A 22,730-nucleotide genomic window follows, 5' to 3' on the forward strand; every position below is an offset into this window, starting at 1 on the left:
ATAAAATCCTAACTGGAAACATCAGACACCAACATTAGTTATTCGGATAAAACATCCTGTGATGCAGATGCTTGGTGCCCCATTCGTCCATATGTTCAGGGGTTAATGGATCAATGCATGGACTCATGACAGAAATCGGCTTGCTGCTCCCTCACTGCGAGCTAGCCACTCAACAAAATCACGACTGATGATGTCATGTCTCCTAAATGGTGGAACCAGCTCCCCATTGACAGCAGGAAGTCTACACATCTTCCAGCGCAGACTAAAGACACATCTTGGTAAAGAAGATGATGTAAAAAAAAAAAAAAAAAAGTAAATGAGAATATAGAAATACTCATAATGGAAAGTAAAGGAAACTCTTCCTGTGAAAATATTCCCCAACACCTCAAAGGAAGAAACTTGTATTTTATGATTCAAACTAGACCGAAAAGCAGCGATTACCTCCACCAAGGAGCAACCGTCCCATTATGAAACCACAGTTAAATCCACTAGATCTGGATTTTTATTTGGATCTGCACCAAATAACACACACACACGCACAGTTTAGACCCCTCAATATGCCGGATTTCTGAATGTTAAAGAAACTGAAAACCATTTAATTGATCCATCCCTGGGTTCTTCCTTGGGTCATGGCCCCCCCTTTTAAAATTGAATGGAAATCGGTTCAGTTGTTTTTGCATAATCCTGCTAACAAACAAACAAAAATACAAACCAACAAATGGACACGGCTGAAAACACAACTTCCGTGGCAGATGTCAAACAGTTTGCCATTCAGTATTGGTGGACTACATTCACCATGTTCCTACTCTGCCCCTGTCTAATACCTGGTGGAGTGCTGCTGTGCACACCCCCAACCTGAGGATAATATGAACTGAGAACTCTTTCATAATCTGTGAGCTTGTCAACAGCCACATTTGTTGACATCAACACCGAGACCATAAAACATCATCCAGCAAATCAGCATCACTTCTGCTGAGCTGGCACTCTTAAAAGGGACGTTTTGGGTTGTCATGGAAACTACCCCGGCTGCTGATTTGCCTCGGTGCTGCCGCCCCCTCCATAACTTTCTATTTCCATTCTTTTTCGTCCTCACTTGTTATCTTTAAAATGAGAGAGAGAAGAAGAGGAGAACAAGTAAGAGTGCTGCTGGAGAGGTTGCCAAGACGGAGAGCAGAAACAGATGCTCTAGCTGCCCTCGGGGACATGTCTTCTCGTCCACTCCTCTGGGATGCAATCAGAGCAGGAAGCACATGGAATAATTAGCAGCATACACTATTAGGTTTCACGTCTGCCCTTTTGACCCTCTGTTTTTTAAGTTTCCCCCCCTGTTTTGTTTGGTTTTCCTTGAATCAGTGTCATCTCCTTGATTGTTCTGTCCCCCTCTTGTTTTTGCAGTACCCTCCATATCCTCCAAGGTTGACGGCAGCACTGACGAGAGTCGGTAGAAATCTGCTGACATCATCTCCCAAGATCCAGTCATTGCTTGGCTGGGAGAGAAGGAGGTGGGGCAGAGGAAAAGGAGAGAGATACAGGGAGGAAGGGAGGAGGGGAGGAGAGAAGGAACTGGGCATCAAGAGAGAGCACTGCAGCTCTCTCTCAGTTGTTACACACACACACACACACACACACACACACACATATTCAGATGAGCTGGATCATGAGGCTGTAAAAACACACGCCCACAGCAGCAGCAGCATCATTGTGCTGCACCACAGCGACAGAGCAGCGAACACACACTCCCATCTCCTCACTCTCCCTCTTTCTGTCTGTCTGTCTCATTCTGCCTCTCTCTCACACACACACACACACACAGACAGACACGTGCTGCAGGAAAGCTCTGAATGTTGGGTCGCTGAGCATTCAGGTCCTACCCCCCCCCCCCCCCCCCCCCCACACACTCAACCCCTCCCCTCCTTTCTTCTGTTCTCGCTCTCTCTCTCTCACTCTCTCTCTCACTCCCTCTCCCCGTTCACCTTGTCCTTTCCGGCTCTATGGTTTATTGTTGCATCAGAGCCAGCAAGAAACATGCCGGGGGAGAGCACTCGCAGATCTGCCCCTGCTGACAAGCATCCAGAGCAGGGAGCTGAGGAGACAGGGCTCCCTGGACCAGGTAGGACATCTGGGGTTAGGGATGGAGAAGGGGGGAAGTGAACAGATGTGTATTTTTGAAGACAGAATCTAGGGCATGATTGGGAATAGAGAATAAACTTGTGTAGAGCGAGCTGATAGTGTTACAGTGTTTGTGGCAGGGAGGGGGGGAGGGAGAAAGCATGGCTCATATTCTAGGCCACTGGAGGTGTAGAGACTGTTATATTCTGCTTTAACCTGCGATGTGGAGAACTATCAGTTGAATTCCCACATGTCTGTTGACATGTGCAGGGAGTGAGCTGTGATTCAGCTGCATGTTTGCCTCCTCACTAAATCGCATGTTGCCCCCCCCCCCCCCCCACACACTCCAGATTAGCAGCCTCCACCCCAAAGCTGTCAACTCCCACTGCACCTCTATGCTCTCCTCAATACTAAATCCCAATTAACAAACAATCTCCTGTCTAAAATGCACCAAAAATATCTGCGCAACCGGCAAGTGTCATCAGAATCCCAGCCCTGTCTTCCCCCCCCTACCCTAACCCCGGCCTACTTAACCCTGTCCCTCCTAAAAGCCCCCGTGCTGCCCCATCTGCATCCACATCCACATCCGTCCATCAGTTTTACAAGCTGTACGGACAGTGTAGAGTGGCTCCTCCCTTCCCCCAGCCTCTGCAGGAACATGACACAGCAGCATGGCAGAGCACACAAACACAACCGCACAAGTTAGAGCCTCTGTCATTTATATTTCCAATTTCTTTAGGTTATTGTCAGATATTGCTGGTATGCGTCTGCAGTTGTGAAATCACGAGTATGTATTCAATAGTTGATGTTAGGTTTGTATGAGAGATTGGAGGGTCAGGATTTATTTGTTTGAGTCAAAAGCAGCCAGTGACAAAGTCCTAATTGGAGTCAAGTGTTAGTACACTGTATAGTATGGTGAACACCTGACAGCTATGATGGATAACCTGTTATTAAGAGAGCTCCCTGCCTCTTCTCTGCCTGAAGCAGGTTTTTAAGATTGAAATGAATCATTGCCCTGATCTGTTCTTAGGCTTGAAATTATTTTAAGCTTCTCTGGCCTGAATCCTCGCAGAGGAGGGACGAGAGAGAATTGTCTCATCCTCTGTAAAACTTGTGTTCTGGCACATCGTTGATGGAGAAAGGAGAGGTTATAGAGATTGTGACTAATGAAAAGGAGAGGCAGATGGAGGAAGACAAAGAAGAATATGAGACTGTTGGGTTGTCTCTTATTTATCACACAGTGTGAGCAGAAGCTGAAATGGATGCTCCCTGTTGGGGCTGACAGCACTGCAGCCTCTGTGACGCAGCTCCAGACTGCTCGGCTTGCTGCGGCCTACTCCTGCTACAGAAAGCCTGGTGCTCAGTTTCACCGCGTTCCCCCCAGAGGAGACTCCAAGGCTGGGCCAGGGAGGAAAAGAGAGGAGGGTGTGCTCAGACTATCTGCAGCATCTGCGGCTAAGAGACAGAGGCTGACATTTACTGTATGCTCACAGACATAATACGTATCACTGGTTTATTTATAAGCCAAGCAGAACAGCAGTTCCCACACGATGCAGTTTGATCCCAATTCCTAGCATTTAAGGGTAAGAAGTATTTCTAAATCTGTTCATTACATGTGTTACCTTTTAAATAAGGTTCTGCAAGAGGAAACAAGCACATTGCAAATACCCATTCTTTCCACATTGTACTGTGCTATAAGGTGTTTGTGGGAGATGGAGTTTGTGCACGCAAGGTTTATCCAAGCATCTCTCTGATTAGTGGCAGTTTTCATTCTCTGAGGCATGACTCAGCACACACACAAACACACCTAGAGCTTGTTATTGGGGCGGTGATCAGGCAGGGCTGCTAAGTGCTGATGCTTGCATCCACCACCACCATCGCAGGCAGGGCTGAGGAGCAGCGAGGGAGGAGACGCAAAAAGGAGATCTGCTACTGGCAGAGAACAAAAAAAAATGGAAACGAGAGAAGGAAGCAAATTCCAAGATAAAAAGTGAAACAAGGAGAGAGAGAGAGAGAGAGAGAGAGAGAGAGAGAGAAAAAGACATTCTGAAGGAATGAGAGACAGGAACAGAGAGTGGATTAGTAATTGATGACTGAGTTCCTGGTAGAGAAAATGTGTGTGTGTGTTTGTGGCTGGCACCAAGCTGAGCCACTTGTGTGTTATAATGGCCAATCAGCATGTGGACTGAGGTCACCGTGGCGATGGCCCAGTTAAGAGAGAAAATGAAGGTTCTGTTCCCTCCCTGTGTCAAAGCCTGGAGAAAGAAGCGTATATCACATGAATACATAGTGTTCTGTTATTGTAATCAATCCGACATAACATCATTTATTCAAAATCATAAGTGGAACTGAAACAAATGGAGAAAACAGTCTTTCATCCCCATTTTCTCCCTTTCATTTGCTTTCCCTTCCTTGACAACGCTCCCTCGATGTACCCCTGACCCAATTTCATTCAGTCACCCTGTCATTTTAGGATTTACTCTATTCCTTATGACAGTTGTGGTTTACATTAGAAGGACAAGAGGACAGAGAACGTAGAGAGGTTCCTTTTGCCTCTGGCCAGTTGTGCGATTGTGCATGTTCATGTGGAAAGAGAAGGATGGACAGTGAAACTCTGAGGGGAAAAGAAAGATGCAGTAGGGTATGCAGAGAGGTATTGTTCTTCACTTCCAAGTTTTGAGTCCTGCCTATAGTGGGCCAGTGCACAAAGGATTATTTAATCAAAAAAAATCTGAACCAACCTGCTAATAGTCATTATGAAGGTATTTGCAGTGTTTGAGTGACACACAGAGCTTTGTGCACTAAAGGAGATGAAAACTTGTTCAGTTTAAATTTATCATAAATGAATTGACCCATTTGTCCCCTTATATTAAGGTTTTGATGCAAATGCTCCTTCCCTCAATTCGAACAATCAATTTTTGTTTTTGTTTTTCAGACATGACCAGACATCCGTCGACTGACTCCACCCCTTCTGACAGTGGCTCTTCTCCTAGTGATAGTGGTTCCAGTCCTTCTCCCAGCACTCCTCAGAAGCTACTCCCAGCATGCACCTCTCCATTTGGTCCACGACTATTTCATGCAACACCCAGCTCCTCTGGGTCTACGAGACCCCAGCCTGAAGGCTCTGACCATCGTAACACCACCACGCCCAGATTGTCTGGGAAATTAGGTGGTCATGGACCATGTGGACGCCACGTCCCTGTTAAGATGGAGAGAATCAAGGTTTGTTTTATGTGTGTATGAGCATATTTGCAATTTTACAGCAGACCATAGTGCTACCATACTTTAATATGAATGTATAATGTGTTATTCCCAGGTCCTGACTGGTTCTGAGGTGGAGAGTGATTATCAAGAGCCACAAACCATGGACACAAGGGTGGTGATGGGTCAAGAGACACTGCTCAAAGCAACAGAGACTCAGAAAGGGAAACCCCTGGTTAAGCAGGTTGGTCAGACGATCCCTTTGTCAGCTGTCCCAAGCTGTTCAGCTCCTCAGGCACAAGCAAAAGAGACCCAGCTGGAAACCAGCAGAGACGAAAGCCAAGCCCCTCAGAAACGGCAAGATCAGCAAAAAGACCCTGTGCAGCCCCCAACCAAACAACCCTCCCCTTTTCACAAGCCTTTGGTACCTTCCTCATCCCCGTCAGAGCCTGTCACAACCAATGTCAGTTTGATGGACAACCAGGAAGAGGTTTTAACCTTCTCTGAAAATGAAGTGCCTTCCCTCTCTTTTTCTGAGCTGGCCTGTCCAGTTGCTTTGTCCTTTTCTGAACCAGCCTATGCTGTTGACCCTCTTAGAGTGGGCATGCCCTCAACTCTTGACCCTGACCTGTATTATACCGCTCCTTCCACACCAATCAAGATGGCTTCCCGCTCTTTGCACCTTAAACATCATTCATATCCTGGCTCTCCAGCCAGCCCGCTCTCCCCTAGTTCTCCATCAGACAGCGAGGACCTCTGTTCCCCCCTCACCTCTCCCTCCGGCTCATATATCACAGCAGAGGGAGGCAGCTGGACCTCCTCTTACACATCTTCCACTTCCCCCTCCACTTCTCCCAATCTGCTCCTCCCAGAAGAAGCTCAGGAGGCCCCTGCTTGCTTTGTAAGCTCCTTATCAGAAATAGGAGATGTAGTCGGGGAGGAGAAGGTACAATTGGGAGCAGAGCGTGAGGAGGAAAGGGTGGGGGACATCAGCCTGTATCGCCCTGAGGATTTTGGCCTGAATTCTCGGATAGGCATAACGGGGACAGTGATCCTTGAGGAGGAAGAGGCTCTAAAAGGGGAAGGGATCCAGATTCCCAGCGAAAGTTGTCGTCCATGCTGGGTGACTGAGAATACGTCCCCTCTAAGGAGCAGTAGCAGCCATAGCAGTGACTCGCAGGAGGATGGAGGAGAGTCTGAGAGCTCACTCTGTCCACTGGAGGAGGCTAGTTCAGGGAGAGTAGAGTACTCTAGACCTATGCAGAAAGGTCTGAAACTGCAACTGGAAGCATGTCTATCAGAGGAACATTATGGACAGATGGATGACCAGTCACACCTACCCTCCACTGCCTTGACTCCTGACATCACCATGGCCTCATCTAGCCTTAGCCCTGACTCACCTCTCACCCCACTGGATGCCTTCTGTCACGGAGCATTTGACCGGCTCGGCACCAGTTCTTTCATACTCACCCAGGCAGCCTGTTCTGATGATATGCCAGAGGAGGAAAGGATGATCCCTGCCTCTCTCATCTCCTTTCCCCTCCACACTAGCCTCATCTTTAAGGCTGATTCAATGGAAATCACCCTCTTCCCCACAGAGGAAGAGAATGACGTAGGAGAGGTTCACAACAGAGATGAAGCAAAGGATTTTGATGCGTATGCAGCGGGAGAGGAGGAGGCAGATGTTGAAGATGATGACGAGGACGATGATGAAGAGGATTATGATTATGATGATGATGGCAATGCTAATGGTGCTGTCGACGGTGATGAAATCAATGCAGATGAGGACATTGATAAGGAAGGCGAGGAGGCTAAAGTGGAGGTGAAAGTGGTGGAGGAGGTGGAAGAAAAGGAGCCGGAAGATATTGATGAGGTGGAGTTTGATAACAAAGCAGTGGAGGATCCTACAGGTGAGGACAGCTCAGCATCATTCCTTCACTCACTCTCAGAGACATCTATCAATGAGGGGTTGAACGAATCATTCTGCTTTCAAGATGATACTGATGACTCCTTAGATTCTGCCTCCTATAATGGGGAAGAAGACGAACGTCTATACAGCACTGAGAGACACGCACAATCACTCGAACCCCCACCAATTGATGACATAGAAACACAACCTGAACAGGGACCTACCACTGGAACAGATCCAGCGGAACCTTTGCACACACAACTGAGCACAGACAAAACAGTGGATCATCCTGAAACCTCCTGTCTTTCTGAAGCCATTGCTGCCCAACCCAGAAACAACAATATAAAACCCAACCCTCTAGAGGAACCTAAACCTTGTGAACCTCCTTCCGACCCTGAACAAACAACCATTGGAATAGGTCAAACAAAAACGTTGCACACCAACGTGAGCACAGTAAAACCAGAGGATCATCAAACACTATCTTGTCAACCCGAGTCCTCTAACCCTAACCCTCGTGATGAGTCAGACAGCCCTCATGTTAACCCTTCCACCGCTCCTGTCGTCATTCATGCTCCTCCTGACCCTGCTGATGACTTCACCACCTCTCCTCCTTCTGCCCCTTCCACACAGGAGACAACGGATCTTAACAGTTCGGTTCCTATGGAAGAATTGGCAGAGGCAAATCCCCACATGAAAGATACTGATTTGAAACAGAGCAGTGATTATTCTGTGGATGATTCCCCTGAAGAACCAGAAAGGGACTCTTTCAAATTGCTCATCAAGCCTCGTCAACATCAGCCAGAAAGTCAGAGGACAGTTGGAGTAACAAGACTTGTGTTATCGAAGTCTTTCTCCAATAAATCTGATGTGGCCAGAGGGGCAGAGGCCATGTGTAGGCCCAGTATTCACAGGGAGTCTGACATTGAGCTTGACAAGAAGAATGGGAACACCTCAGCAGAGTCCAAGACTGTAGAGAGTAGAAATACCGATTCGGGTCCCTCTCTTAACATGGCCACCGCCACCAATGACTTAAATAAAGGTGTTCTTCTTCTGTCCTGCCCCAAGGACCCTAGTTCCAACCCCAGTAACATCCCTGTTTCTGTCATCTCTGAACTTGCTGATAATCTGGCCCTGACCCCTGAACACTGTCCTGGTGACTCTGCCCAGGAGAACCTGAGGGAAAACACCCTGAGTACTGACGAGGGGGTGCTCGGAGCCGTTGGATCTCCACACTCTCCCATTGCCATTTCACCCAAAAGGGAAAACTCAGAAACAGACACAAGCAGGGAGGTGGGTCCTGTATCTGGGGTGTGGTGTGATAATAGGATTGGTTTAGGATTAGGTCTAGGATTAAGCTCAGGGGCTGAGTTTGGTGTCTGGGGAGCAGGACAGTCTCTGGAGAAGAGGTACGACTTAGAGGCAGAAAGTCTGCTCATGTGTGACACAGCGGGCCAAAGCACACAGATGGCTGTAGTTCCCGACATGAGCAGTGAAGTATATACAAATTATGACAATAATCTGGGTTCTGTTGTGGATGAGGACGATAACAACAGTCTGTGTGGAAGGAGGGACCGGATGGCAGATGAGGAACTGGTAGAAGAGGTAGCTTCTGTGTCCAACTTGGCCTGTTGGAAGTCAATTGAGGAGATCTCAGAAGCAGGAGGGGGAGAGGATGGAAGCTCCAGGTTCCCAGAGGACGATGTCAGTAATCTGAATACAGACCATGATGGAGATAACGCAGACACAAAAACTCAAGACACTTGGATGAATTCGAATAGAAACAACGACTCTGCCTTTGAATCCTTGGAAGGAGCCGTGTGTGGAAGTTTGAATGCTCTATCAGAGGAGGTGAGACCCCAGAGTGTGAGCGTCAGTGCTAGAGAGTCAAATATTCCACTTGAAGAGATGCCGCCTCAGGTTCCTGACACGATTACTGATGAGGAGCAAGAATCAATAAACCAAACATCAGACACAAATCAGGCACCGTCCTCAAAGAAAGTGTCCAGGTCTCACATGGAGCCAGCTGCAGCTGTAGGACATCTTGATAAGCCAAGACGTCCTACTCGTCCAGAGTGTCAGACAATCACCCCAGAGAGTAATCCAGCATTTTCTCTGCTCCGTGGATCTTTTGGCTCCTTTACTCCTAAATGTAAATCTAATGAATCCAGATCAGGTAGAGCTGGTAAAGACAAGGTGGAAAATACTGGATCTCCGCCAGAACCTGAGATTATGAAGGCTCAGACTGATGGCCAAAATAAAGATATTGTCACTGACAGACTTGTTGATGAACCAAAGACCAAAGATGACTTCCAAGGACAGCAAGGTGTTGTTCGTCACTCAGGGGTAGATGATGAGGAAGAAAATGGGAAAGAGGGAGGTGAAGAGAAAGAAAAGGAGAACAAAGCAGAAAGACAAAATTCTCCTGTACAGAACAGACCAGAGCACTTTTCATGTCACACCCCTAAGGGGGGACTTTGCACAGATAAACCAGTCGCTGCTAAGAAAGGTAGGAGAGGGAGGCAGAACAAACACAGAGCGTCACAGAGAGCCGGTCATGCTGATTCTAGCCCCGAATCTGTTGATGACCCAAAGAATGATGATCCATTAAAACCCACAGCCGATGTACGGTCAAGAGGAATCACAGACAATTCTAAAACTAAGAAAGATCAGAAAGCGAACAACAAATCATTATCGTGGACGTCGGGTGCAGATAAAGCCGAATCTAGATCCCCGATGAAGAGGGATAACAGCCCCAGTCCTGATCCAAGTCCTAGCTTTGGATACTGCAAATCTGCCACACATACTCCAGACAACCTCAATGTTGTGGTGGCACTGGACCAAGAAGTACTTGACAACAGACCATTATCTGATAGTCCAAGAGGGATTGCAGTAGACATTAATGACAACAACATAGATACTGGCCCCAGCCCACTCATCCAGGATACCCCATCAGGCTGTCTGACCCCATGTCCCTCCTCAGCATCTCCAGATTCCTCCTCCTCCCCTCTACCTGGTGGCTCAACAGGGCCAGAGGATGATCTTTCCACACCTGTGCAGGAATCCCAGCCCGTCTCCTCAGCCCAGCTTCGGTCTTCACTGTCCATGTGTAACACCCCCGCTACCCACTGCTCTACCTCCCCACCAAAACAACAAGCCCCTAATTCCAAATTTCTTCCTAACAGCAACCTCCAAGAGGTCGCCGTTGTAATCCCTTCATCTGCTACATCTGCCACAATTGTCTCCTCACCCTCGTACTCCACTCTTATGCCGTTAAGCCTGTCCCGGCCGACCCAGGAATCATCCTTTCCAGGGGCTCAAGATTCGGTTTCTGTTCGAGACTCTATTTCCTGTCTCCAGTCTCCATCCTTTTCACATTCTCTGGCTAATCTCAACACCCAGTCTCACAAACAAACCAAGAAGGGTCGCACATGGAGCACACAAGACAGGTGCAGAGGTGAGTCCAGAAGTGATCTATATCACAGCACAATACATGGGGGTTACTGAATTAAGATTAGGATTAAGATTCCTTTATTGGTCCCACAAATGTGTCCTAATATAAATGTGATCAATTAATGTGTCCTCTGGAAGGTCCCAGTTTGGCTGAGGAGGAGACAGACAGTGAGGAGGACGGCGGGCTGCCCCGACGTGGTCACAGATCCCAGCCCAGAGGAGTCGCAGGAAACAGAAATGGATTGTTGCAGAACGAGTCCGGTCCATCCAACCAACGGGAAATACAACCTTTCTCTGCCCACCAAATGACCGACAGAGAGTCGGGCTGTCCCATTAACCACAGCCACAAGCTTTCTAAAGAGCTCGACATATCCTTCAAAAACAATTGTGAGTTGTGGGGATGATGTGGGACTCAGAAATCCCCTAAAATCCTCTCTGCTTTCTGTTGCACACTCCACCCTTCTGTCGTGGCCTGTTTCCAGCTTTGTGCTCTCGGTTACTCTTAGATATGTTTGAATATGAATTCATCACACAGGACAAAATGTCCTAACCAGTTTTTTCCTGACAGATAACGTCACAAGAAACATTCCCTACTTTATATAATTTCAATGATAGATTTTCTTAATAATCATAATAATCATAATAATAATTTCCATCAAAATCAAGGCATGAAATGTAAAATCACATAGCATGAAGTTTTAATTCAATTTTTTCCCCATAAACTAATCCTATCCCCTGGTGTTGCTTAGATTAGCTTTTGGATTTTATAATGAACACTCCTCATCAGCATTGCACTAATGAGATAGACTCACTTATAACCTCATTACTTCTGCTATGGTGATTAGTTTCTATGGCACCAAGAATGTGACACGCCTAACATACATGTGTTTGTACGTGTCCTGAATATGTGTGTGTGCAGGTTCCATCATGGCTTCATGTAATGAGTCTGAGAGTGAGGGGTCGGTGCCTGAGTTAGAGGAGCCAGAGCCACGGAGACCATTGGAGCACCACGTGAGTTTGTTCATGCTGTGGGAAACATGGAGAACATGAGTAAAACTGACTATTTAAATCTATAACTTGTTTTACTTTATGGCATCACGATCTTAACACTTCAATCATGAGGAAATGAAAACAAAAATAAGAATCTTTAGGTATTAGTCTTAACATTGGCAGTAGTGCTTTTATTCTTGACTTATCATTAATTAAAGTCCTGTTTCTACATTTGCTATAAACATAAAACACATAGCTTCTTGTGTATGCAAGAGAAAACTCAATTACCTGCAACAGCAATATAGCAATGTACAACCTTGCTTTGTAGGAAACCTTACTGGATGTAAGATACATTTTTTCTCATCTCACTTAATCAGCTAAATCGGCCTTTGGCAGAACTGAAATATGAAAATAGATATTATTACTGTAAAGTAATAAGGTGACTAATATTCAATGTTCTTCCTTCAGTCTCTCTCCTCTGCAGATGAAGGGCTGAACAGACCGAAGCAGAGCCGCAGTGAGAAGAAGGCTCGCAAGGTCAGATTACAGCCTGTACATGAATAAAGTGATCAGAGTTGACTGTGTTTCAAATTGGGTTCTCAGGTCAGGACTCTCACATGTTGCACACTACGTGCGCAGTAAAATCACAGCGGTAAACAGAAGCGGTTTTGCACTCACTGGACATGTGACTGCAATTTTTTGCCTGCCAAAATATCTGCTTCACTGAAAAAGAAAAATTGTTGGACCGACTTCAAAATTTATTTCAATTTCTAACTCACAAATGAACAGTTTGTTCAACTTAAAGTTATACGTTATAGTAACATAATTAAGAGAAATTTAATTTGAAAAGCTTCATTTGTGTGTTACAAGTTGAAGTAATGTTTTAAGGTTGGTAAACAATTTTCCTTTTTCAGTGTTTCCACGCTTGACTTAAAATGAAGATTTACTTTCTTGTATGCGCCCCCCTCATCTGACGCAATTTTCAGAATTTTGAAAATATGTCGGTGGTCACTCCCCGCTCACTCTGTAGCCAAGATGACCCTCGAGAGTGAGGAGTGTCCGTCATACTTCTTCGTATGAATGCAATCAAAAAAGGAAATGTAAATGTGGAGGTATGCAAATTGAGACATTGCAAATATTAAGAATTATTATAAAAGAAATAGTTTAATTATGTTATGATGCCAGTTTTCATTTTGTTTCTATGTTGTCTTTCTTTCTGACTCTACATGCTGCTGTATGTGGATGCAGGCCATGTCTAAACTGGGTCTTAAGCCAGTCCACGGTGTGACCAGAATCACTATAAGGAAGTCCAAGAGTATCCTGTTTGTCATCAGCAAACCAGATGTATTCAAAAGCCCTGCATCAGACATTTACATTGTGTTTGGAGAGGCTAAGGTAAGTCTTTCTTTCTTTCTTTCTTTCTTTCTTTCTTTCATTCTTCATTATTTAACAATCATTACATTTACATGCCCTACCTCTCCTCTCCTCTCAGATCGAGGACCTGTCTCAGCAGGCTCACAAAGCAGCTGCGGAGAAATTCAAGGTGCCTGTGACCTCCTCTCCCTTGGCCCCACCTGTCCCACCCAGCCTCACCATCAAGGAAGAGAGTGAAGAGGAGGAGGAGGAGGTACTGTTGAAACTTACACGATGCTGTAGTTCTCTGTAAAACCTTTCATTCAGTTGTTAACTTTATCCATCTTTCTCTTTCTCTGTCTTTTTCTTTCCTATAATGCATCAGGTGGACGAGGGAGGTCTTGAGCAGAGGGACATTGAGCTGGTGATGGCTCAGGCCAATGTGTCACGGGCCAAGGCCGTCCGTGCGCTGAAACACAACAAGAATGACATTGTGAATGCTATCATGGTGAGAAGGAAGGAGGGAGCGGAAGAAAGTAGAAGGAGGGCATAAATAAATGAGTCATCGCCAGTGAGCGAGGGGGTGCAATGACGAGGATGGGATGGGGCGGGGCTGGTGTGTTGAGGGGTGGTAGAGAAGAATGAGCCCAGGACAAATGCAAGTATAATTTCTCCCCAGTAACTGAGCAACCTCTACAGCTCCGGAGGTCATCAGTGCTGTTTTTTGTACACTAGGTGGCAGTCATAACTCACACTGAGGTCACTGCTGGAGCTGTAAAACATCACTGGTAAAAGTCGTAATAAAACACAGCCTCTTGTTCTGAGCATCCCTGGCATTTAATTTAGGCATTGTGATATCTTCTGTTTTATTCAACAGCAGCGAAGACACTGGCACATAAAGGAAATGCAGAAACAATCTTCTTTACTAGTTTTTATTTTTCACAGTTTCATTTTTCTGAATTGATCTTTTTCTTCCTTCTCCCCTTGTAGGAGCTGACCATGTGAGTGGAGAGCACTCTGAATCCGGCCCCTCTTCTTCTTCCAGCCTATAAAGCCTAAATGCCACTGACTCTTCTGTATCGCTGCTACTGTATGTTGCATCCCCCAATATCTGCTAAATAAAATCTGTTCCAACGTGGACTGGGACTTCACCATGATATTGAATTTACTGAAGAGAGATGATCTGAACATTAGGTGTAGCACACTTTTTAACTTTATGCAAATTCACAAGGCATACAATAAATTGAGATTTATTTCATTTCCTTGTTTTTGCTAGTTCGCCAAGTAAATGGTCACAGAATGATGATCCACATCCAAATCTATCTGTACCGCTTATTCTTTGAGGGCCGCAGAGAGAGCTGGAGCCATTCCCAGCTGACTTTGAGCGAGAGGCGGGGTTCAACCTGAACAGGTCACCAGTGTATCACAGGGTCAAACAGAGACAAACAACCATTCACACCTACAGCCAATTCAGATTTTCCCAGTAACCTAACCCCGGTTAGCACAGAATTGGTCTGTGGGAGGAACCCACGCAGACACAGGGAGAACTTATAAACTCTTCACAGAAAGAACCCGGTCGAACAGGACAATCCTCCCTCATACAAAATATACTAATTACTTCAAATGTTCTTTACTTAAAACAGAACTGAATAACTGGAAATCTGCCGTTACTCTCAAATACTTGATAAAAAACATAGTGTGAATGAATATTTTTGTTGCTGCTGAAGGTCTTTTCAAGCAGCTCAGAAACACACAAATGCTTATTTCTCCTCTTTTTCTCAAACTCTAAATAGATGTGAATACACAGAATACCTTTCATTTATACAGTAAAAGTTTGGAGCTTTAATATGCACGTGTCGAGGTTAGATTGGGAAGGCTTATATTTTGTGGTAATAACATTTTTTTCAAAGAAACATTGCTAACTGGCTGCACTGTAAAGCTAAACCATTACATATGTGTTTTATTGTTTTGCAGAGGCAGTCTGCAGATATTAAAGAAAAACATTCCAGTGTTTTAGACTCAGAAGATTTATGTCTCTCGCACAATTATTCAGACGTTTAGTACCAATTTTGGAAAAACATGCTCATTACTCAGTGTTTAACGTTGTCTAAAATGTTCCTTTTCAGTCATTCTCAATGGAAGGGTTATACTTCGCCTGCAAACACGGAGAAATGTATGAAATGAAACTCTAACACATAAACTCTAACACTAGCATCCATAGACAGATGCCAAACTGATTTCTGGCAATCTATAAACTTTATTAAAAAAAATCGGATTAGAGTAAAGAAGGAAACACACATCCTGGATGAGCAGGGTTTTGTTTTGACAAGTAACTGCACCACAAATACAAACCGAGCCTGTTGAGTAATCAGCTAAATGGAAATGTGAGTTCCCTGCATTTCCACTGAATTAGTCCCCATTCTTACACAGATTCAGATGTGAGGCCGTGAGGTTTTTAACTGTGGGAAATATATTAAAGTACTACGATTTATGAAGGAAATACTGTCTCATGCAGTGTAAATGCCCATCAAGATTATACAGTCCACCCGGTCACTACACGTGTTGTTAATAATGTCAAACACTGCCTCTTACACATGTACTTTTGTACTACTACTTTTAGAATCTTCAGGCGATTGTAGTATCGAGTGTGTCGTTTATCTACTAGGCAACAACCATTGCCCTCCTGAGTCTTCTCCACAGCAGTGCAGGCAGATAACGTCACTCCTGGAGGAAGGAATAAATCCCTCTGGGTTTGAGTCAAGTCTTTGGGATCTAGTCATCTTTATGAAGTGGCGGTTTTAGCCGGGAGAACGTTGTTTTCAAAGTGTCCCTGGTTTGTGATGTTCCCAGCTGGGAAGTATCTCGCCACCACGAAGGAAGAACCGTCGGATGCAGTGGACTTACCCACACCCAGCTTTTTAGTGTTCTTCCACACCATTGCTGTGAAATGACCTACAGGTGGACGGGGAAAAGAGAAAGAAAACATGAAAAGTAAGAGATTACACAGGGAAAAGGCAGCAGAGGATGGAGTGAGTAAGAAACTGTTAGGACAAACTTTAAGCTGAGGGCTCGCAGACTGAAGTTCCTCCAAATATTTACAGATGAAGGAATGTTAATTTGTCTTGAACTCATCAATCCTAAACCTTGTCCTTCTCCCTCTAAACTTTACTGCTTTCCTTTGCTTAAATGTAACTCCACACCAATCAATGTGAATCAATGGGATGAGCTACGAGGAATGTTATGTTCCATGTGTGATTAAATTAAACAGACTCATGTACTGTGGAGTCTGAGCCTGTTGGAAACCACCTGGAGGAATTAAGGAGGAACAGGAATAACAAGTGAGTGTATATGAGCAGTATAGAGGACTGTGATTTCCCTGGTATTTCTCCATGGCGGGTCACTAAGTCAGTCACACACTGACCAAGGTGTAGCATCAGCAACAGAATACCAACATGTGTGGGTCAACGTGACACGGAGACAGAAACTGACAACGTGCAAATGAGCAAGAAACGGACACAACGAGAAACTAGACGACTTAAGAGTCGACAAGAAGACATGATGGACATGAGAAGTAAAAAGATGTATAATACAAGCTGTTGGCGAAATAGGGAAGTATTGTAGGGAGTAGGGAAGTTTCATGGTTATGATGAGCACAACTTTTCTTTGAACTAGAATGGCACTCAATAGAGCCCACACCTTCTCCAAGGCCCACTTCCCCTTTAATACAACCGAGCCTCACCAAACTGCGCACACTCATATATATCAGTCCTCAAAATGTGCCTGATTTGTCAGAAAATGATTACAAATAAAAAAATCTCACAATGTTAAAGAAAGTGATTAAAAACTTCCTGGATCTGTCCCCTGATCTGTGCAATAGGAGAACTGGTTCATCTTTGGCCCAACGCCCATCTTTCCACCAAGTTTTTGCATAATCCTGCCAACAGACTAACAGTCAAACTTTGAAGGAGTTCATTATTTCCACCATCCATTCTGCGGATGAATGGGTTTGAAAAGATTTGGTGAACTTCAATCACCAAATCAATTCATCAAAATTATTTAAATCGTGATTTTACAGAAGCCATATTGACATACAGAGTTACTTTTACATTTGGTCAGAGGAGGTTTGCCACCAACTGACATCTGAAAGGACGTGAGACAGATGGACGGACACCCGTGTGTGTGAATCTCACCTGTTCCAGAGGAGAATCCAGGACGGCTGAAAGTGTACTGTTTCACTTCATCATACCAGCGATCTGTCACATCCTTCCCTGCACGAGCACAGGACAAACATTACCTCCACTTTGACAACAATCGTCATGTGTCGTACATATTAAATCTGACAACACTGCAGCCAGCAGATAGAAATCCCATTAGGATACATGTTATTTCCAGTGCTGCTCGAGGAGAAGTTTTATGAATCACACCATCCTGTGTTACCATTTTTTTGCAGTGAGTCATGGTCTGAGTTCTCTAGTTAAGTGTGAAGTAGACAGGAAATAGATCCCAGCTGTTCACTTGCAGGGTGGGAAAGTCAGCATGAGAATCTTCTCTAAGCCCAATAGATTCAATTTCATCTACCTTGGGGACTGGGTCTTATCACGTATGTTGCATCATGTATAGGTCTTATAAACATACGAGTATCTCAGGGGTTTAACTGTGGCTGTAGTGTGTGAGGAAAGCATGATAAACATTCAGGTGATATATGTGCGTATTTATAAACACACCTGATTGGTCATAGGATGCCCACGCCAGGTTCTCTCCACAACTCCCTCTGCTGGACTCCACGCTGTGCTTCAGGATCCGTGTGCTCGCCAGACTTTCAGCATAACTATAGACAGAGACAAATAAAGTTGTAACAACTCAAAATGTCTTTTCACCTTTTCACCGCCGCAAACTCATTTCTTCACTGGACAGATTATCAGTATGAGTCACATTACTTCTTCAGACATGGCCTTCCCAGAAGTCTTTTTTTTGGTTTTGTTTTATCTCTTTGCACTGTGCTGTGCTCCACCTTCAAGATAAACAGTACATCTCAAGTTGAATCTAGTGACAAGCTGTAGGCCCAGCTACACTCCCTCCAAAAACTGCTTTTGCAAAAACACAATTTTCATTAGTGTCCCTCAAATTAATAATTTGTCCCTTCAAACACAAGTTATTGTAGCAGTGTTGAGTGAAGCTACAGACTGTGCCTTACTGATATTTGTACTGGTTAAAAGTTTCACATACTGTAGTATTTATATGGACAAATTGAATGTTAGTTAATATCTCAATGACAGAAAGTGTAAGCACAAAATGTACCAGTGAGCTTCTTTGCTTATCGTGTTGGATTATGTTCTAAATCTAGTTTTCTATTTTATTTTATTAAAATACAAAATATTCCCAAAACATGAAGCTGTCGATAAGCGAATGATGCCTCAGCCTTACTCCCGAGCGAAGGGGGAAACAGGTACGATCAAATAATTTAAGATAGTGCCTTGAGCAATGTCAGTCATCACAGAGGTAGAAGAAAATGTGCCTTTCACTATTCACAATATTGAAAAGTCTCCCATATCAACAGAGGTGTTGATTTTTATCATTAATGTTAGTAGCTTCATGTCAATTGTTTGTCAATACATGACAAACCATCAATGAATACATATTTATTTTTGTGCCCTGAATGTTAACATCAGGTTTCATATAGCCAGATGTTGTTTAACATCTCACTGCTGCTCTTGCACCATCAAACGTGCCCCAGGAAATGGAAAGAAAGCAGAGAATATTATGCAAGACAGTTACCGCAATGATACAGGAAGGAGAGAGCCTCCGTCCGTACTAAACACATTTGGCATTTCAGTAATTCTCTGAGTTTGTCTGGAGTTAATGATACAGACAATCTGAAAATTAAGTCTCATTAGAGCCTTATTTGAATGAAACATCAATAGAGCTGCAATTACTGGCAACAGATTGTCAACACAGCCTGTAATCACAATTAAAAAAAACAAAGCAAAGACCCTCGAGATTGTGTTTTATATTTTGTAGTTATTGCATTTGACAGGCTGGACTGGAGCTGTCACTGTTGCCCAGAGCAGTCTGACAATGACTGGTGTGCTCACTCCCTGGTAATTAGGTTTCTAATTTAATCTGTGTGTGCGTGAACCCACCGGGCAGCCTCTCTGCTCAACTTCGAGCTCATCTTCAGCGGAGGAGCCTGGTGCTTGTTCCTGTACTCGTTGTGGCACTGCAGAAGCTCCCCTGCAAACTGCTTGGAGGCTGAAGGGGGCCGGAGAGAACAGGGACAGAGGGGGGGTCAGAAGAGAGAGAGAGAGAGAGAGAGAGAGAGAGAGAGAGAGAGAGAGAGAGAGGAGACACGATGATGTAACACGAGGTCTCGCACACGACTCCAGAGTCCAAGCCCGAGCTGCAAATCGGAGTTTGAGTTGCACCACCTCAACACCGACTGACCTCAGGGTGACCAGAGAGTTATCACTCGGTGACACATGATGGATGGAGAGATGAAAACGTCATCGCCATCACCCACCACCCCCCCCCTCTGCCTGGTGCCTATCACTCACTGGCCTTTTCATAAGTCCAACAATCTCTCGAGTGCTCGCACACAATAGGCACATTCATAGAGGCACACAGAAACAATACAAACGGCCATACTGCCAGGGGTTTACTCAGCATGCTGCAAGATGAGTCCTCACAAAGAATCAGGAGAAGAAATACATCTTATGGGGAAAACACTATTAATTAAGAAATGAAATTAAAAGTAAAAGTAGAAAAAAGTTTGATTTGCAGGTCTGTAAATTCCCTCTGTTGTTTTTAAAGATCCCAAATCTCACAAACAAACACGCATGCACACACACGCACACACACACACAAAGTTCCAACTTAGGGTCAAAGTGGCACAATCAAAGTAAAAGTACAAAAAACCTGGTCTCCACATACCTGACTTTCCCATGGTGCTGACACAGGAAGTCCTTCAGTGTGATCAGTGACAAGTTTGAACAAAAGCAGCTTCTCCTCTGTCTTGCTTTGCTTTGCTTTCCTTGCTCTCTCTCTCTCTCTCTCTCTCTCCCTCTCTCTCTCTCTCCCCCCCTCTCTTTGTCTCTTTGCTTCTCCCTCTGCTGGTTGCTCCCTCTCTGTGTCACACTGATGCTCTGAAACAGCTGCTGAATGCTCTTTCTGTTGGGCCTTTTCTCCAGATCCTTTAAAACCACGTGGAAGCCACAGCAGTTTGTGCAAAGTAAAAAAAAAAAAAAAAAAATCCCCTCAGCTATTTATCTGAATGTAGTGATCGCTAGGCAACATGTAGTTCCTCAAACTTTGTTTCACTTCATTTAATATATACCCTGTCTATCTCTCTTTGGGCCACACCCCCTAAATGCATACCAACTTGATGGCTTGGAGAAAAACACACCCACTCATTACTGGCCTTCAAATTAAAGGCCAGCCCCCTACAGCGGCTGGTGACATCATCTCTGTGGGACACATGCTCACATATGCCATATATGGGCATGTATTTCACAGACATAGGCAGGACAGTTTTTCTTCCAATCCGTGATGCATGCAGCTCTTTGGTGTATAATGTGGCACTTATTGTGAAAAGCCCGAGAGAGGTCACAGGCTGCTTACTCACTTCTATTTCTGACTGGACACATCTCACCTTTCAAGACAAGCTTTCACTTTCACTAAAGCAGATATTTTTAAAGTGCTTTGGTCATTTGCAAATCAATAGAACTTCCCTGTGTCATCGCCAAAGTGCTGTGTTGAAACTGCTCAATGTGTAACAGAAGAACGCTGAGGCTTGATTGGCCGATCTCCCAGTTGAGAATAACAGTTTATTCACACTTTGCTAGGACTGAATGAATCAAGGTCAGTAAATAGCCAACACACACTGTGGGCACTGTGTTAATATCAGTTCAGACCGACATCTCACGTTTAAAATGTTTACTGCAGCAGTAGAACTTTGAGTTTGGTGTCCAGGCTCAGACCTCATCCCTAGACGATTACAAAAATACAACATAACTTTAACCCCCTTGTCAGAGCCTGTGGGTGGATGCTTGGGTGGTGGAGGTGCTGAAACAATGGTGCCCAAGGACACTTCGGCATGCAGATGGGGAATACTGGGGATTGAACTGCCGGCCTTCAGGTTGGCAGACAACTGATCTACCCCTCAGCCACAGCCGCCCAACATGGAGCAATGTTGACGCAGGGTGGCAGAGGCATTGACAAGCAGAGGGGAGGGATAGGAAATGTTAAACGCAGCTTAAATATTCCGCCAAATTAGGAGGGTGTGGTAAAGCATGTGACCAGAGTAGAGCAGTGCAGCTGGAGTTGACTGCCTGAACTATTTCACAAGCATAGCTCCATTTAGTGCAGGATATGAATGTACAGTAGTAAAGAACAGCTATTTAATGGATTATTGTAATATTTATACATTCATTATCCTCAGAGGATGCATCTATGTTGCAGGGGAGTCAGCAGTTGAACTCACACTGAGCAGTGGACCATAGCTGTCAAAGGAGGTGGTGTCCATGTCTTTGTCTGCATTTTTTGTCTTTGTCCTCTCCCGTCCTGTCCTCTCCCGTCCTGTCCTTTTCTTGACCAGACAGCAACAATCACATAAAACAACATTTTAATTTCTTCAGGACAGATGTCTTGACTCTAACATTGAAACCAAACTGATCGTGCATTTTAAAAGCATCAGATTCTAACATGACTTACACTGAATCAGCCCTGATGCATTCATTATCTAAACGGCTGCCTAGGATTGAATTTTTGTTGATTTTGATATATTGAAACAATATTTAAATAATTCACTACCAGACCTTTCAATTCTTTATTTATAAAATATTTTTATGACATAATCTTAACATGTAAATTAGAAAATCTAACTTTTATCTAGAAAACTGAAACTCAAACACTGTCCTATTTAATTTCATCATCGTGGATTTGATGTGTTTGGGACTTGGCACTTAGAGATACTCTTGATTCAATGTTATTCTAATACAAAAACATGACCCTCATCCTGTGGTAATTCACCAGATCTCCTTTCAACATAGAATTTGTAGAAATGTTGATGTAAAGTAGAATTTTCAGTATTTGCCTGGTTAAAACCCAAAGGTGAGTTAATAACTTTGCTTTGTCTGAAAAATATGTCATAAATGTGATACCAATAAGTTTATTTCAAAACCACATACAACGAAAGAAAATCTTCCTACATGCACACAAAACGTAATACACAACCACAGACTGTGAAATTATTTTTGAACACCATTAGCTCAAACTTGACGCCATTGCTGACACAACAGTTTAATTTCTTAATACCTTTTTTTTTACACATACAACTATTTATACAGCTTCAACTGCCTCTTCATACAAAATCCAAGGCAGTAATTCAGTTTAGCTTCAGCTTGGTTCATGGTTAACATTATAACTGGTAAACAGCTATAATGGAGGATACTCATTCACTGGCTGTAGACGCTTCACATTGGGCCTGATACAGCACTCTGCTCTGTGACTACAATAAATCATAATTCCGGAGACAGGTTCATAAATAGGCTATATTAAATAAAACAAAACATGGTGGTCACATGTCACATCACCACACAGATAAAAAAATACACATAGATATATCCCGTTATTTTCAGCCCATCATGCATTTCCTGAACAAAAAGTGTGTCTTGGCCGTTTTCTGTCTTTGTACATTAATTACTGAAAAGTTAATTAACTAATT

At 44.2% G+C, this 22,730-nt stretch overlaps 2 protein-coding genes across 3 annotated transcripts; one reads left to right on the top strand and one right to left on the bottom strand.

Annotated features, from left to right (window-relative positions):
• Positions 1-1,619: 1,619 nt before the first annotated feature.
• nacad (NAC alpha domain containing) lies at positions 1,620-14,171 on the top strand. Of its 2 annotated transcripts, XM_034610170.1 has the most exons (11): positions 1,620-1,637; positions 1,796-2,110; positions 5,045-5,331; positions 5,426-10,673; positions 10,808-11,056; positions 11,589-11,680; positions 12,128-12,196; positions 12,908-13,054; positions 13,152-13,286; positions 13,398-13,520; positions 14,003-14,171. In XM_034610170.1, exons 2-11 carry the CDS (start codon positions 2,026-2,028, stop codon positions 14,015-14,017), a joined length of 6,450 nt encoding a protein of 2,149 aa, XP_034466061.1. In that variant the 5' UTR covers positions 1,620-1,637; positions 1,796-2,025; the 3' UTR covers positions 14,018-14,171. The 2 variants fall into 2 exon arrangements, with proteins under 2 accessions (XP_034466061.1, XP_034466060.1); XM_034610169.1 differs by lacking the exon at positions 1,620-1,637 and having other exon boundaries at positions 1,708-2,110.
• An 881-nt stretch (positions 14,172-15,052) lies between these two features.
• On the bottom strand, positions 15,053-20,321 carry glipr2l (GLI pathogenesis-related 2, like). Its single transcript, XM_034610234.1, has 5 exons — positions 19,940-20,321; positions 19,153-19,261; positions 17,737-17,840; positions 17,203-17,280; positions 15,053-15,964 (listed from the first exon to the last, which is right to left on the bottom strand). Exons 1-5 carry the CDS (start codon positions 19,950-19,952, stop codon positions 15,795-15,797), a joined length of 474 nt encoding a protein of 157 aa, XP_034466125.1. The 5' UTR covers positions 19,953-20,321; the 3' UTR covers positions 15,053-15,794.
• Positions 20,322-22,730: the final 2,409 nt, after the last annotated feature.

Source organism: Hippoglossus hippoglossus, chromosome 16, assembly GCF_009819705.1.
Source record: "Hippoglossus hippoglossus isolate fHipHip1 chromosome 16, fHipHip1.pri, whole genome shotgun sequence".
Classification (NCBI taxonomy): domain Eukaryota; kingdom Metazoa; phylum Chordata; class Actinopteri; order Pleuronectiformes; family Pleuronectidae; genus Hippoglossus; species Hippoglossus hippoglossus.